Genomic DNA, 15,779 nt, shown 5'->3' with positions numbered 1-15,779 from the left:
ATAACAGAACATATAAAGTGAAAGTCTCAGAATATGATTTATGTGTGAACTTAAAAGATGAGCCTTTCTTGCCAAGTGGCAGAAACATGAGTGTTATGAGGTCATCTTTCAGTTCTATTAAATAAATCATGGTTTCCAGACTTCAAATACTATTTATCCTGTTTGTGGAACTGCACCTTTATGTATTTGTTTAGATATAGACTATATTGACTATTTTATTCCATGTGCCAAAGCAATACTGGTCAGATTTTTGTGATGCTTTTAAAAGAGCGTGTTAAATGAACACATGAATAAATATAGTACAGAGAGCTGTACTAATATAGCTGACTAGGTCAAATAACAGAGGAAAGCAAACCTTATGATTCAAGTTAAAAACTTAACAGCTAGTGGGAGTTGCTAAGAAATCTACCCTTTCCCTGTACCTTAAAACACTTTCACAACTGGAAGACTGCAAAAACGAGGTCAAGAGTTGCTTTCTTCTCAGCTGTCAGATGTAGGCCACAGCCAGAGTTTGACCACAGGAACTAGTGTTTTGACTTGTTCTTTTATGGCTAATCCTATTTTCTTACTTTAAAGCCATGCCAGGGAAGTGGAAAGAATTGTGAATGAAAAGAACACAGTGGAGTAACCTATTCTGGCCTCAATTTAGCAAGTTACATAAGCATAACTAATACTTTTAGTTCCACTCCAATCAATGGGATTAGCCCTGTGCTTAAATTTACATTCATGTTAAAGTACCTTCCTGAGTTGGGGCGCACATGCATGAATTCATACACAGAGAGAGAAGAGAGAGATTTAGAAATGCGCAAACACACTGCTTCTCCACAAGGTGCATTGATTTAAATCAGTGATTTAAATCACCAATTTTAATCAAGATTTAAATCAGCATATTAAACAATTATTTAAGTAATCAATTTAAATCTGTTTTTGTGTTTGTATTTTGTTGTTTTTCTAAAGAGAGGTTGATTATCATTGATTGGTAACCACTAAAACGTTGATTGTAGCTAAGTATTGCCTTTACATGAAACTTGGTACTTTTTGCTAACCAAGAGAATACACTATATCTATACACATTTCTTTAAGCAATTAGTTATTCAGATTCTAAATTTTTACATTATTTTAATTATGTTAGAAAATAGTGAATGGTGCATTTTTTTTTATTTATTTACTAGAGGGTTAATTTTTTTACTTATGATTTGTGTCAAGTCCTGAATGGATGGAATTTGGAATTCAATTAAATTCACAAAACAGCATTTTGAAATAGTTTTAACTAATAAAAACAATCTTAAATGTGCAGGGTACCTAAGAAAAGCAAGTTTATAAAATATATTTCACATTTAAAACTGATTTATTAAACAAAGGAAGTATTATATGTAGTTAGTGAATTGAATTGATTTTTTATGGTAACTTGTCCTTCAAGTTTTTAGAACTAGTAGATGTCATCTTCTCACAATTAGTTTTAAATTCATGGACTGAAAGAGGAAAACAAGCTTTCCTGCTTTTTCAACTCCCAGTCAGTTTAACTGTGTATGAACTTAGTCATTGAACCAGGTCTGTCGAGATAAATTTGAGGCCACAGTACATCATTTGAGCTGGGGGACCCCACCCTCCCATTTAACTTTATTTATGCATATATTGCACGTGTTATGCGAGGAGGGAGAGAAGATGATACTATTATTCCCCTTCCCCCTGATCTCAACAGCTGTACATGCTGAAATGGAGAAAACATTCTCTCTACTACCCCAAAAGAGGCTGTTTTTGTCAAAAGCTGGTTTAGCACTTCAACAAACTGGTTCCAGGTGCTTAACCAGTGACTTCCATCAGTTCAGTGGTTTGACTTTCTTTAAAGGTTTGGCAGCAAACATGTACTGCTTGAGTATTACTTTTTATTTATATTAAATTATGTTAATAGATCATACTCCGTTTAGACATCAACATATATTATCATAACTTAAAATTAATTTATATGTTTATTTTTAAAAAGAAAAATCTATTAAATTTAAAATAAAAAATCTAACTTTAAATAATTTTTTAAAATCAATTTTTATTTACCTGGCTCCTCAGGCTGTTGTCCAAATATTAAAAATTTCTCCTAATTTTGCTTGCAGCAAGACTTGATACTAACATGGCCTCTGGTTGCTAATGTGGCAATTGTTGGAATTCTGTAATTCAAATGTTGCGAAATTAATTTAAGGAGAATAAGTCAGACACATAAATGCCCTTAATTCGAAAACAAATTTAGCAATAACTGTATGCAACAAGTCAAGTCAGCCTGATCGCAGTGAAAGAGGGTTTCTCTGAAACTGCCCAGAATATAAATACCTAGTCACCTGGAAGGGCAGTGCCCTCCCACATGCACCTCATCCATTTGTTTCCTGTTGTTCCCTTTTCTGTCCAGGTAAACTTTCTCCTTCCTTCCCCTCTGCCACTAATTGCAGAGAGAGCCCCCTACAGGGGAAGCAGCCTCTTTTCTTCTAGCTAGCTGGACAAGGGACCCACTGCACACGATTTCAGTGAGGACGCTTTCCATGTAGTTGCAATGTTTGTGCTTTTCAGTGTTGTACTTTTGCACTGAAATCTAAAATATTTTATCAGTGGAGCTTATTTGTAATGGGAATAAATCAAATAATTTTTCATTGGATTGTGTGCCTAGATAACTATTCTAAAGAGCTCTGGGAATGTTTTTAGTGTGATTTTATGTGTTTCCCTCTGAAATCTAATAAAACAGGACCACCTTAAATAGATGCTATCTACGTTATAGTATAGGCTGCTGTTTAAAGGTCTGTTATCATCTGATCAGTCATTTTCTTCAGCATCGCTATAATAAATCATGCAAATTAGAGTGCAAAATTACTAATTCCTCATTTTTTCCCATGACAGTGACTAAGAATTTAAGTGAGAGAAGAGGTGCAAAATCCTCAGAAATGTCACCAATACCCATGAGGTCAGTTGGCCAAACCACAAAAGCCCATCTGCATCAACAAAACAGAATGAGCCAAGTTCTCCAAGTTCCAGCTGTTAATTTGTACCCCATTAGAAAAAAAGGACCAGCAAAGGACCATGTCACCTTCAGTGAGTATCTACAATTTGTACTTCCAGTATTTCAAAGTATGGTAAATTGTGTGGTTAGTAAATTTGAGAAGGGGAGAGGGATTGGATTCCAAACCAACCAAATATTTGAAATATCTATTATGGAAGCATTGTAATCAGCTTATAGTTCAAGGTTTCATTTACCCTTTTCATTTACAACATGTCTCAAACTCGTTTCCATTTAATTATGTATAAGAGAGCATAATGTGTATCCCACAAGAGAGTATAAAACATATCTTGAATTATTTGCACAACTACATTGCTAATACCTTTTTTGTTCCTAATGTATCTTTGTCTGTAAAGTTGCTTTCCTGCCTTAGTTTCATTGGCTTCTTCTATAATATATACATTAGCAAGACAGCAAACATTGCCTCAGAGAGTGCTATTTGAAAAAGTGGAGCTACTTCTAAACTAGGCTAATTAAAGTGAACACAAATCTATCATCATAACAGGACAGATAGCAGGTGATTTACCATTGTGCCTAACAGTATAATGTCTACTCTTCTGAATGGAAAGCTTACAAACTGAGTAGAATTACATTCCTTTTTTGCCTTCATGACATAATGAATATAATACGTTTTACTGAGTATACTCACAGAAGTAAATCACAGGAAATTTAATATTTCAAGCTGTGGAGTACCGTTGTAATGCCATTATGGTCAAAGAGAACAACATATGTTTTAGTTTTATTAGTAACTCTTAGTAAGCATAAAATTGTATTTTATTTGTGTTTTCTGTTTTCTAAATTTACCAGTGTCTGAGGCTCTCAGGGTTATATGTTAAAATGCTGCTAAATTATATCCTTTTGACCTATTTCCATCTCTGAAATGTTTGGCGCTTGCTTTAAAAAAAAAAAAAAAAAAAATAAAGCCTTCATGACTTTGAATGATACAGAATATTTTAAAGCTAAAACAATTTTAAATGACATATTAAATTATTCAATAAAACATTTAATAAAGTTAATGAACAGTGTAAAATGATTCTGGAGTGAATTGTGCTTCAATTTTGACTTCAAAATTTTAAAAAAGACCTCAAAAAAATTAGTTCAACTTCACAAAAGTTCTTTTCTCCTTATTCTTACTATTGTTTCAAACATGGACATAGGAAGTTAAAAAACAAATCTATCTTTAAAATGGCCAGCAGAAATTGTTTCCTCTCATTAATTGTTTTCTTTGATTGCTTGAAACTGCAGGTTCTATCAGTCACACAGATTTTAGCATGCAATGTGAATGAAAAATCAAAACAAAACATTAAGCTCTTTATTGCACATACAGACTCACTGTCTCTCCACTTCTTAACCGACAGTATGGCACGTCAGACGTTTTTGCCATGTGTCTTATATATCTTTCTTTAAAATGTAAATCCAAAGGAATAAAATGTGTTAAAGTGATGTCTTTCAGGGAATGTAACTTTTTATAGTAAGCTTATTTTCCATCTTTTTCTTATTCTCTCTCCTAGTTGTAGAAGGTAAAATAGATGGCAGACTTAAATGGCTATTTTTCATTAAATGGCTGAATTTTATTCATTCACCATATCACTTGAAGTCTTCCAGCTGAAGAGACTCAACCTGATATTAGAGCTTGCCTGCCAGAACTCAGTGGATCTGTTTTCACTTACTCTTACCTCCTTTGTGAAAAGAGCTTAGGACACCTGTTGAACTATTGGAGTGCAGGTCTTTTGGATCTTGGACTAATTTCAATACTGGGTCACACGCTAAGTAACCCTCATTAGTCAGATCCTTCCTTAATCAGTGTTCTAAACCTGGCATTTCACGTCTGCATATTTGGATGCTTATTACACGATATGATTACTAACAACTGGCAAAATAAAATTGGTGATATAGAAGTACAATACTTGACTTGGTCTGTAATACCCCTTAAACTTCAGGAAAAATAATCTTTGTGAGGAAGAAGCTGTTTGGAGAATAAATGATTCTCCTCAGTGCACTCACGGAATTTAGTAAGAATGATTTCCAAGCCCAGCCAAATTTCTTCTGAACTCTTCAGGGTGTAAAGGCCTAATATTGGTCTTTCTTCAGGCTTATGTGGTGCAAAAGGTGATACTGGTCTTTTACTGAAAACAACTTTTAATTTATCCATTCTTTTATCAGTTTATATTGATAATAAAGAGCAGCCTCTTTCTTTTATGTCATGAAAAATAAAAATCCTACAGCTAATGGAACATTAAATCACTTTCACAAGTACAGAACTTTAATTTGCAAATAAATGAGGCTAAAATTTTAATGGTGTGCATGTAATCACCTTTTTTTGTGCACACAAATTACTGTATTAGCACTTAAATGTCTATTTGCATACACAGTAACCTGATTTATATGTGTAATAGTGCTAATTTCCCAGGCAGGTAGACATGCAATTGCAGTGCATTTTTCTGTGCAGACCTCAGGCCTCCTCCTTTAAAAATCTGGCATTAGAGTGTTATCTGTTAAAAATGGCATATGATTCTGCTTTAATCTACTCAAATGTCTGTGCAATTTGAGGCATTTCTAAAGCTTAATTCAGGGGGTAAGTGAAGATGTCTTATTTCTCTCCTGGATGTTTGAAAAGTTTAGTGCTTCACTAACAATGTATCGGCAACTTAACTGAATGTTTAACTGTGCTATTACTTACTAATAGAGAACAGGAAAAGCCAATTTCTGTGTTTTGCTTCAACTAAGTTCTCTACATGCTTTATTTTATTTTATTTTATTTTATTTGGTTTAATAGGAATGTAGCACTCAGAACAGGTGCTGAATGGACAGCCCTGGATAGAAAGTTCCTTATCTATTGAACTGGTGCAGCGCGGTCAGTGGCTGTGTATGCTTCCCCAGACAGTTACAACCGTCTATTGGGAGGAGGCTTCAGGCTTCATATCTTATTCAGGCCTTAATCTTTCTGCCAAGGCTCTCTAACAGAGTATGAATTGTGATGGTTCCAATTGCCACTTAAAAGCCACTAAACTCATTTCAGCTTACCACTGAGCAATCATTAGATAGTAATATATCTCTTGGCCACTTCTGACCTGAGTTAAATTTGAAATGTCAGTCCACTACTGCATTACTAATTCCCTTAAGCAATCCAATGACTCTTTCTGTTCATGCTTTTCAGCAGAATACACTAGCCATTATGCAACCTCGCCCTTGGATGTAATTAAAACAGATACCAAACATATTACCTTGAATGTAAAGCAGTACAAAGTAAATTTCTTTCATCTTCATAGGTACAGGTTCTCCTCAGAAGTCACTCAGTTTGTCTGAGGAAGTAAGTGGTAAGAAGCAAGCAGAAGACAGTATATCTATGGCATCCTCTTTGCATTCTAGTCCTCCTGCTTCTCCTCAGGGCTCTCCACACAAAGGTATGAGTACTGTAGTGAATGCTTATACACTATACTGAAGCTTCCATCTCAGAAACTCAGTATTTTGTTATACTGGAAAGGTGGTTATGGATTATATATGATTGTGTTTCAGGGAACTAGAGTATAGCAGCTTTATGTCAAGAGTTACATTAGAAATAAGAGTTTTTATAGTAAGAGTGGATGAATGTATTTATGTGAAAATTAATATACAATTTTCTTTTCCCATACTCTTACTTCCCAAACAATACACTCTTTTCTCATAAGTCTGAAATGTAGACCTTGGTAAAATTTTCAAAAGCACCTATCTCCCATTTTCCAAAAGTAACTTAAGCACTTAGGAGCCAGAGTCTCAATGAAAATCAGTGTGATATAGGCTTCTGAGTATTTGAATTACTTTCACAAATGAGATTTAGGTGCTTAAGTAATTTAGGATAACATTTTCAAAAGTGTCTGCTTTTGGTGAATTAATATAGGTCTGTTGGAGCACTAAATTGTTAAATTATTATTATGCCTGGGAATCGACCTCTTTTTAATATTTTTCCTATTCATACTGTAAGTCTTTATGTTTTGCTAGCTTTAATATGTTTTTATTATTAAAATTGGCCTTGCAAAAAACATTAGTGGAGAGAAATGATTAGGTTTTGCTAAATGCTCATTTGTTCTGGGCACTACATTTCAAGAAATATGTGGACAAATTGGAGAAAGTCTAGAGAAAAGCAACAAAATGATCTAGAACAACGGTTCCCAAACTCTACCATGTTGCATACCACCAACATAAAATGTCAGCACCTGTAGTATCACCACCTGTAGGGGTAGGGGGGAGGGCCAGGGCCAGGAGAGGGGAGCAGCTGCCACACTGCTTGAGGGTGGGGTCAGCGCTGGAGTGGCTCCTGGCCAGCCCCCCAGCTGCAGGTGGACGCATACCATTGGGAGGTGGCCTGCGTACCACCAGTGGTACGCATACCACAGTTTGGGAATAGCTAGTCTAGAAAATACGACTTGTGAGGGAGGATTGAAAAAATTGCGTTTATTTAGTCTGGAGAAGAAAAGACTGAGTGGAGACATAAGTTTTCAAGTACATAAAAGGTTGTTACAAGGAGAAGGAAGAAAAATTGTTCTCATCCACTGAGGACAGAACAAGAGAAAATGGGCTTAAATTGCAGCAAGGGCGGTGTAATTTGGACATTAGGAAAAACTTCCTAACCATCAGGGTAGGCAAGTACTCGAATAAATTGCCTGGGTAGGTTGTGGAATCTCCATTATTGGAGATTTTTAAGAGCAGGTTGGACAGATACCTGTCAGGGATAGTCTAGATAATGCCTGGTTCTACCTTGAGTGCAGAGGACTGGACTAGAAGACCTCTCGAGATCCAGTGCTATGATTAAATACTTCTTTCCTCCATCCATCAAAAATAATTCTAGCCAAACCCTAGATTTTTGCTGAACTACTGTGCAGACAGGCTGTGACAGGAGATGGAGGTATAATGCCATCAGAGTTCTACAAAATAGAATTCAGGATCTTGGTGAAAGCTTTGTTACTTTCAGAGATGTAATGGCAAATAAGTAATGCATCCTGCCGAATCCTGGATCTCATCATTCACATTTCTGTGCTTGAATGCCGGGCTTTCCTTTGTATCATGGATGCTCTGTGACTCTGCTTATTTTTAAACCCTTTGCCTTGAAGGACCTACATCGCAATTATCATTAGTCACATTTGGATGGGATTCCCTTTGAAGCCTGTTAACACCACACTTACTAGTCAGCCAGAGTGGTCACTGTTGAATAGTGCAAGTCATTTCTCCCGCCTTTCTTCACTCTGAACTGTTGTCTCTGAATTACTGACAACCCTGGATGAGGGATTGGATTGGGAACCCTACATGGCAATTTATTGATCATTTTACCCTTTTCAGCAGGAGATCATGCTTCGCAAGATCTCATGAGAATTTGCTTCTGCCATCACAAAGAGCACTGGTTCTTTTAGGAGGGTGTCATTGGTTTTGTTTTATCATCATGTTATATACAAAAAAGAAGTATCTGTGTGGCCTTATTACTTGGATCCTGCTGCCAATTTTTGTTCTGATGAAGTTTTCAAGAGTTACTTTTGCTTGCATGTTTCTGTAAACATGTGATTTCTATTAACTTGCGTCTGTTTCCATAAGAAGCATGTTTCATTTCTTCTGGATGATTTCATTAGTTTGACTCGCTTTTAACATGTAGTTTTTTGTTTTGTTTTGGGTGTTTTTTTTTTTTTTTTTAGCACCAGCTTATTTTGATCAAGGTAATCTATATTATAGAATCATAGAAGATTAGGGTTAGAAGAGACCTCGGGAGGTCATCTAGTCCAACCCCCTGCTCAAAGCAGGGCCAACCCCGACTAAATATCCCATCATGTATATTGTGCTAACATTCAATACTGAATTAAAATTAAATATTACTTCACTGGTTGAAATATCCCATCTCAGTCCGGCCGACACTGCAGTTAGCTCTCCTGTTGCAGGTTTTATTCTCTGAGCTATACTCAAGAGTCTTGTGCAGGATTTAAGAAAAAACCTTTTATTAGATCAATATCAAAATGTAAATTTTGCTCTCAGATATTTTGTCATTTACAAAAATATGTACATTGTCTGTTTCTTTGTAGTTGGTAACATCCAGAGGTCTGATAACTGCAGTCAGATGAATCTCTCTGGATCCTCCTCATCGCTTGCCAGTGAAACCAGCAACAAGAACAGTGGGCAGCGCAGCTATGGAATAGGTGGGGTTTATTTACAGAAGAAAATTCAGGAGATCACTGGCAGAACAACACATGGTTTTGACAGTAGTGAAAAGAGAGAAAGTGAGGATGGTAGAGACAAAGCAGAAGTTGAGAATAAGCACAGGAAAAGAATGAGATCCCCATTTGGAAGACACAGGGAAAGAAGTTTCTCCAGGGAGAGACCAGCTTTTACGAGTAAAAAGGAGGCAGATCACATTCAAGCTACAGAAGGAAATGAAAAACTAAAGGACATAGGCAGTGATGCCCTAAGTACAACAAGTAGCCATGGCAACAATAATATGCTTGTCTGGTTCTGTCCACGATTGCGGCCAAAGAGGAGGAAGACTATATGATGCACTGTCTCCATTTTATATCAGGCATTTAAATGGTATCATTATTTTTTTAGTTACTAACAAATAACCCTCCACCTAATCTTTCTAAGGGCAGAAGTTCTACACCTGAGACTGGCATTAGAAATCATTTAAAAATATTATAATTAGTGTTCTGCTTAGTGCTAAGGTTAGAAAGTCTATATACAAATACAATCTATATAAAAATACAATTTACATTACCCAATAAATTTTAGTTTATTGAAATCCGAAGAAATATTTAAATGTGTAATATATTATTTAGACTTTTAAAAAGTACTCAATATTCCTTCAAACTCTTGCAAATATTGCTTGATAAAAGGAGGCGCTGTATCATGCTGCCTTATATTTTCATCAGGCATATTTTAGTATTCCTTATTGCAATTTTGACTGGCCAGGAATGTACAGTTTTATGTGAATCAGTTCCTTCCTTCTCCCAGCTTTATTTATTTATTTTTTAAATTAAAGCATGTTATCTCCTTCTGGGCTGTGCTTTACCATGCTAAACTTCCCAGCCAGATTCAGGTTATTATATTTATAGTTAGTATCTCTGTGTGTACCGATTATTATTTACTTTTGAGATACCACAAGTCTGTTTCACAACAATTACAAGAACTCATTTTGTTTTTAAAGCTCTTTGAAATTTTCAGATGAAAGTGATTTAAAATAAACCCACTGTGGTGGAGGTGTTTGTTATGATGGTCCAATTTAATTTCTGGAGTGAGCACCTGGGATAAAAAGTCTCTTTAAAAAGCCTAAGTTATACATGTGTGTAGGTTGGCTTTTCATTAAGAGGAAAAAGTAATAAAGTTATTTAAATATTTAATTTCATGAAAGACATAGCCAAATAAAATTTACAAATATAGTGTGTTGCATATTAATATAGTGAAAAGTAAAGAAATTGAGTTTAATCTAAAATGCCAGTCTTTAATACATTTATTTAATCTTAAGTTATCAGTTACTCTAGTTTGATAAATATTATCATATCTGTCTCAAACTTCTATTTGTGTACCCAAGCTTCAAAACCTGTAAAAACTAATCTGTAAATATATTTGAGTTATAGAGCGTGGCCATTGCCTCTGAATGTCAGGTTATTTGATCATTGTTATCTTAGTATGCATGGCATCAGTTGTCATGCTGAGTCATAATGTCACTAAAATTGCTTTCATATAGACCCCTCTGTTCAGTTTTCTCTGATTCTGAAATGTTTCACTCTCCAATACAAAGGTGTACACCTTGTAGATTTTTACTTAAAGATGAAGTGAGAAACTGTTGATTTATGGTAGGACAACTGGGAAAGAATCTTGATCTGAGAACAGTGCATCAGCTGCAATCTTTGTATAGTCTCCTGTAAAGAAATTAGATAGTGCTTTTGATGCATTTACCAGGAAATCTTAACAGAGGCTAAGTGAAGTCTCTGTTCTCAAATTTCCAACTCTCCTCTTCAAATGAAGGGTCAGGTCTTCTGTGCCTGTGTGTGTGTGTACTCACAATACAACATACCACAGTTTAATACTTAGTAAGTATTATCTGTTTCAGTGCAAGCAGGGGAGACTTCTCAAGTCTGGCTTGAGACAGAGTGGACTTTGTCCAGTCACCCTGTGGGAACCCTAAAGAAGAATGAAAATCTAAATATTAAAAGAAAGGAGAAACCTTAGTCTAAGATATGCGGCCCTCAGTCAAAGAATGACCCACAAATGGTAGAGGAGACAATTATCTGAAACAAAATGTTAAAGAAAGCAGATTTGAGAGAGACTTGCTCATTAGTTAATTTTGCTTCTGACTTACCTCTATTTTAATTCCAAAAAAAGACTATTCTAGTTGGACAGAAAAACAAGAGCTGACCTGACTCACTACAAGAGGTTAATGCTTTCTGCAAGTCAAACTTTGGACCAAATCAACCAAATTATTTAATACAAACAAAAAACTTCAGTGATCCAGCCAAATTTCTACTGACAGCTTGTAATTTATTATGAAAAAGAGCTCAGAGGGTTCAGAAAACCAATTGCCATAATTTTCTTTTAACAGAGTTTAAGTTCAGAACGAGAGAGCAATTTTACTGTGACAGGCATTGCAAATGATATGCTATTGATAATGCATTCTGTTCTGTACTCAGAGGGGAAGCACGGAAAGGCCACAGGAGGCCAACCAGTAAAACTACTATAAGTAGTGCAAGATAGCTGCAAGCAAAACCATAATAAGTTTCCAACATAGGTTACTTCATTTTAAATAGATTTCAGAGTATGTTGGTTACTACGTATGGTAACTGATCTGATGCATCAGAAATAGTCCCACTCAGAACCATTTTTGACATCCTGTACTTTCAGTACCTTTTTTATTTTTGCTCCTACATGTCTTAAAGAACAACATGTCAGTCATTAAATGCCAGGCAAGTACCCACAGCTCTTGTATAATTAAAATCTAGGCTTGCAGAGTCCTTGTTTGGTAGGTAATGGACTTTTCTGTCATTTATTTTCAAAAACAAAACACCAGCGAGAGGTTGTTTATTCAGTTTGTTTGAATTTTATAGTGCCCTAACGCAGCAAAATTGTTCAGAGTGAAAAAGAATCTTCTGCATATTTTAGAGAAGTGTTCAAAGGAAGCAAATGGGCCTAATAAAACCTGGTGTGAGTCCCTTGACTTCAGGTCTGAATTTGATTCAATTAGATTACAGCTATAGTGCAATCTCAGAACTCAAAGTTGGACAAATGTACCAGAAATGTCAATTTTGTAACACAACAAATGATAACTTTTGTTAGTCCATCTCTTAGTTTTGGTAGCCCACATAAACCTCAGTGCAAAAATTACACATGTTACCAAAGCTAGGGGGAATGTTTTGGACCACTCTATTGTCTTTCCTCTTCCTCCTCCTCTTTGTCTCAATCCATCCCTCTTCCTCCCTCACCACCTCTTTTGAATCTTTCTCCACATTTTCCTTTCTACTCCAGTTCAGGTTGGCAGATATGATACAGAATTAGTAGCAGTCCTTCACTATGCTAATTCAGCTGTAGTACCTACTGAAATTGAGATGCTCACCATCCTAGTCATTTTACTCTCAGCAAATGTTTAGGTTAAGCACTTCCGTGGAGAAGCATTTGGCTACACTCCAGCTTTCAGCATTGGTTGTTAAACTATTTATGGGCATCCATGACACGCTGGTGAGGTTCAACTCTCACTTGAGTACCACTAATTTAAACTGAAAATTTGCATTAGAGTAAAAAATGAAGTACTTATGTGCCCATTTACCCTTGTTTTCACCAGAGTTGGGAAGCTTAAAAAGTTAGATCCCAGTCACCCAAAATCATCTATTCCCTCAACTGCTTTTAAAAGGGTGACATGTTAAAGTTAAAAAGAAAAATGTAACCCTAATTTTAAATCTAGCTGTTACAGGTGATTGTGTAACTCTTATCCTATCTTGGACTATGCTATTTAGAGATTAATATTGTTAGGTATCCCATAAATTAGCCTCAGCATATGTAAGCACTTAAAAATATTTGCATGGAGGAGACCACAGGGATAAATGTGCAATCATTATGATGGCTGCGCTTTTTTAAACTCTTATGCTGGTACCCTTTCTCTTTGATTGACAGTGTCCTTAACATGAACATCCTCTCACCAAAAACGATCAGAAAACTCTTTTATGAGTTGGGTTGATTTGATAGGGACACAAACACAGGTCTTCAGGAACAAAGTGCAATTTTTTAATTCACATTTTGCACATGGCATAACAATACTCTGGCACTGAACTGGTAGAAATGACTTTCAGTTACTGTATAAGATCATATCAAACAACATTTGTAATTGCAGCAACCCTTGTATTAAAATACAAGGTAGCATTTTAGCTGCTTGACATAGGATTTTATATTTTTCAGTCAGCATCCAGAGTCAGGATTGCCAATGATAAGAGGTGAAAGATTAGGTTTAAACTTGTTTGAAGCCCAATCAGCATTCTGACAAGAAAGGAATGTTCTGTTGCCTCTTGAAAAGAGCAATTTGGTGGTGCTTAGGTCATACGGGATTTTTCTAACTTGACAGCTTTCCATGCTGCCACTTTGTTTTTACAGCAGTGCAAAGTGGGCAGTGAATTATATTCCTGCACTTAATGCAGCTATGAATATTCCTCCTAACTTGTCAAGGCCTGAGGCAGAATTAAAATCTGCAAACAAAGAACATAAGAAAATTAGCAGGAAAAGAAATATAACAGTGTCTGATTACACTTACTTTGTTTACTATTATTACATTAGTTTGTTTGTACCAGAGTAGCATTTAGGAACCTAAATCAAAGATCAGGGCACCATTGTTCTAGGCACTTACAGACAAATAACAAAGAGGTCGGTTCCTGCCCTGGAGAGCTGGCAGTTTAGGTGTCGAACAGGATACAAGAAGTTGACAGAACAGACACAGAGGGTGGTAGGGTGAAAACCTTTGAAAAATCTCCCCTGGAGATATTAATCTCTTTTGTTTCCCTTCCAGGCTGTAGAAGAAATTACTTGATTGGTTTATAGGGGTTGTATTTTTTATGTATGTGAGAGAGAAAATAACTTGAGAGTGAGCCAAGTAGAAAAAATAAGTTGTGATTTTGTTCTGAAAGTGGTGAACTTACCATGGGAGTGAGTTACATAGTGCAGGTCCAGCTGCTGTAAAATTTCTACCTCCCGTACTTGCGAGTCGCCCACTTTACTTTCCTGATTCATAATGAGGTAAATAATAAAAATGAGATTGAGCATATGTTTTATCCCTCAGTGTTTGTAGTTAATATTGACAATAATCAGCATACCCTCATTACACCACACAGAGTATGTCTACATTGCAAGTGAAGGCATGATTTCGAACATGGGTAGGCATACGTTTGCTAGCTTTAATTTAGTTTGTACTCTGACTACTAACCCTAGCTAAAGCCTGCCACTGCATCTAAACTACTATTATTGCCTATTCTAGCTAGATTAAAGCTTGCTCTGCAGACATCCCCCGTTTTCTGTTAATTTCGCACATAACGGGCACAGGAAGATTGTGGGAAATGCATTGTTTCGCTAGCTAAGGTTGTTTTATACTTGTGGCTGAATGGTTGTAGCATCAAACTAATGTGATACACCAACATGATGTTCATGGGGCAATTTGCTGCCATTCCTGATTACATGTAAGTTAACCTTTCGGTTTGTGAGGTTAGGTGAGGTTTAGGTGAGTCTTGAGTTCCCACTTGACTGTTGTATTGATAAATCCTGATTCCTGATGCTAAGGTAATCGACATAAAATATACAGAGAAATTGGCATGAGGGGGAGGGATCTTTCTGAATAGCCGCCTTGAAATATTTTTAGTGCTTTAATGTGGTTGTGAATAAGTAGCTTTCACCTTCTCTTTTTGATGTTTTTTCCTATTTGCTGCACGTCTTATCTCATTTAGGCTATGCCCTCATACCTTCCACTAAATCTGATAACTTCTCAGACTCCAGCCACAGTGAGATCTCATCGCGGTCCAGCATCGTGAGTAACTGCTCTGCCGACTCAATGTCTGCAGCCCTACAGGATGAGAGATGTTTGCCTCAGTCTCTTACTGTCATGGATTCAGCAGGAGTAGCAGAAAGAAAAGAAACTCCTCAACCATCAGCCGAGTATAGCCAGCCTTGCTCTGGGTGAGAAGTGTTTGTGCTTTGGTACTTGGTTGTCTGACGTAAGGAAGAGGAGTGAACACTTTAGTCAAGACACAGTTAATGGCTATGCTGTAATTATTATTATTAACTTGTTGACAGCAATCAGTGTGCTAGCTGCTTTAAAACGTAGGGAAAGACATTTTTTTTCGCCCAAGGAGTTTGCAATATAATTTAGACAGACAAGAGCTTGTCTGCATCAGCAGGTTTTGGATGGATGTCTCTTGCAGGAAAATGCAAATGCATTGAGAGCTTGAAGGATATTTAACAAATTACCTGCTGGACGGTTCTGAGAAAGGCAGCTGAATGAGAAAAACATATTAGTAGTTATCACTGGCAATCAGTAGTACCAATCACTTTAATGTTTAATATCTAACCCAAATATTTTGATTTTAAAGTTGTTTTTATGATTGCTGCTGAGGTTGATTAGAAACTAGTTTACCGTTTTTTGGCTAGGGTTCCCATACCAGACATTTTGTTGTCTTATTAGTAAGATGGCTGCCACCAATAACTCATTCAAAGATGCCACACACATCTAAAAACTTGGGGCTTGATCCTGTGATGTGCTGGGCCT

At 36.2% G+C, this 15,779-nt stretch overlaps 1 protein-coding gene across 2 annotated transcripts in view; it reads left to right on the top strand.

The window, feature by feature from the left end:
* Positions 1-15,779, top strand: part of RAPGEF6 (Rap guanine nucleotide exchange factor 6) — a 230,283-nt gene that overhangs the window by 202,074 nt on the left and 12,430 nt on the right. For both annotated transcript variants that reach the window (XM_067566525.1, XM_067566522.1), the window contains 4 exons: positions 2,881-3,072; positions 6,307-6,441; positions 9,079-9,192; positions 14,962-15,190. In XM_067566525.1, the coding sequence (XP_067422626.1) occupies positions 2,881-3,072; positions 6,307-6,441; positions 9,079-9,192; positions 14,962-15,190 (670 nt within the window). The remainder of the gene's footprint in view (positions 1-2,880; positions 3,073-6,306; positions 6,442-9,078; positions 9,193-14,961; positions 15,191-15,779) is intronic.

Source organism: Emydura macquarii, unplaced genomic scaffold (assembly GCF_026122565.2).
Source record: "Emydura macquarii macquarii isolate MOO-44397 ecotype Brisbane River unplaced genomic scaffold, CSIRO-AGI_Emac_v2 contig_2768, whole genome shotgun sequence".
NCBI classification, from domain to species: Eukaryota; Metazoa; Chordata; order Testudines; family Chelidae; genus Emydura; species Emydura macquarii.
Note: the sequence above shows the minus strand (reverse complement) of the source record. Positions and strands in the feature narration are given on the sequence as shown.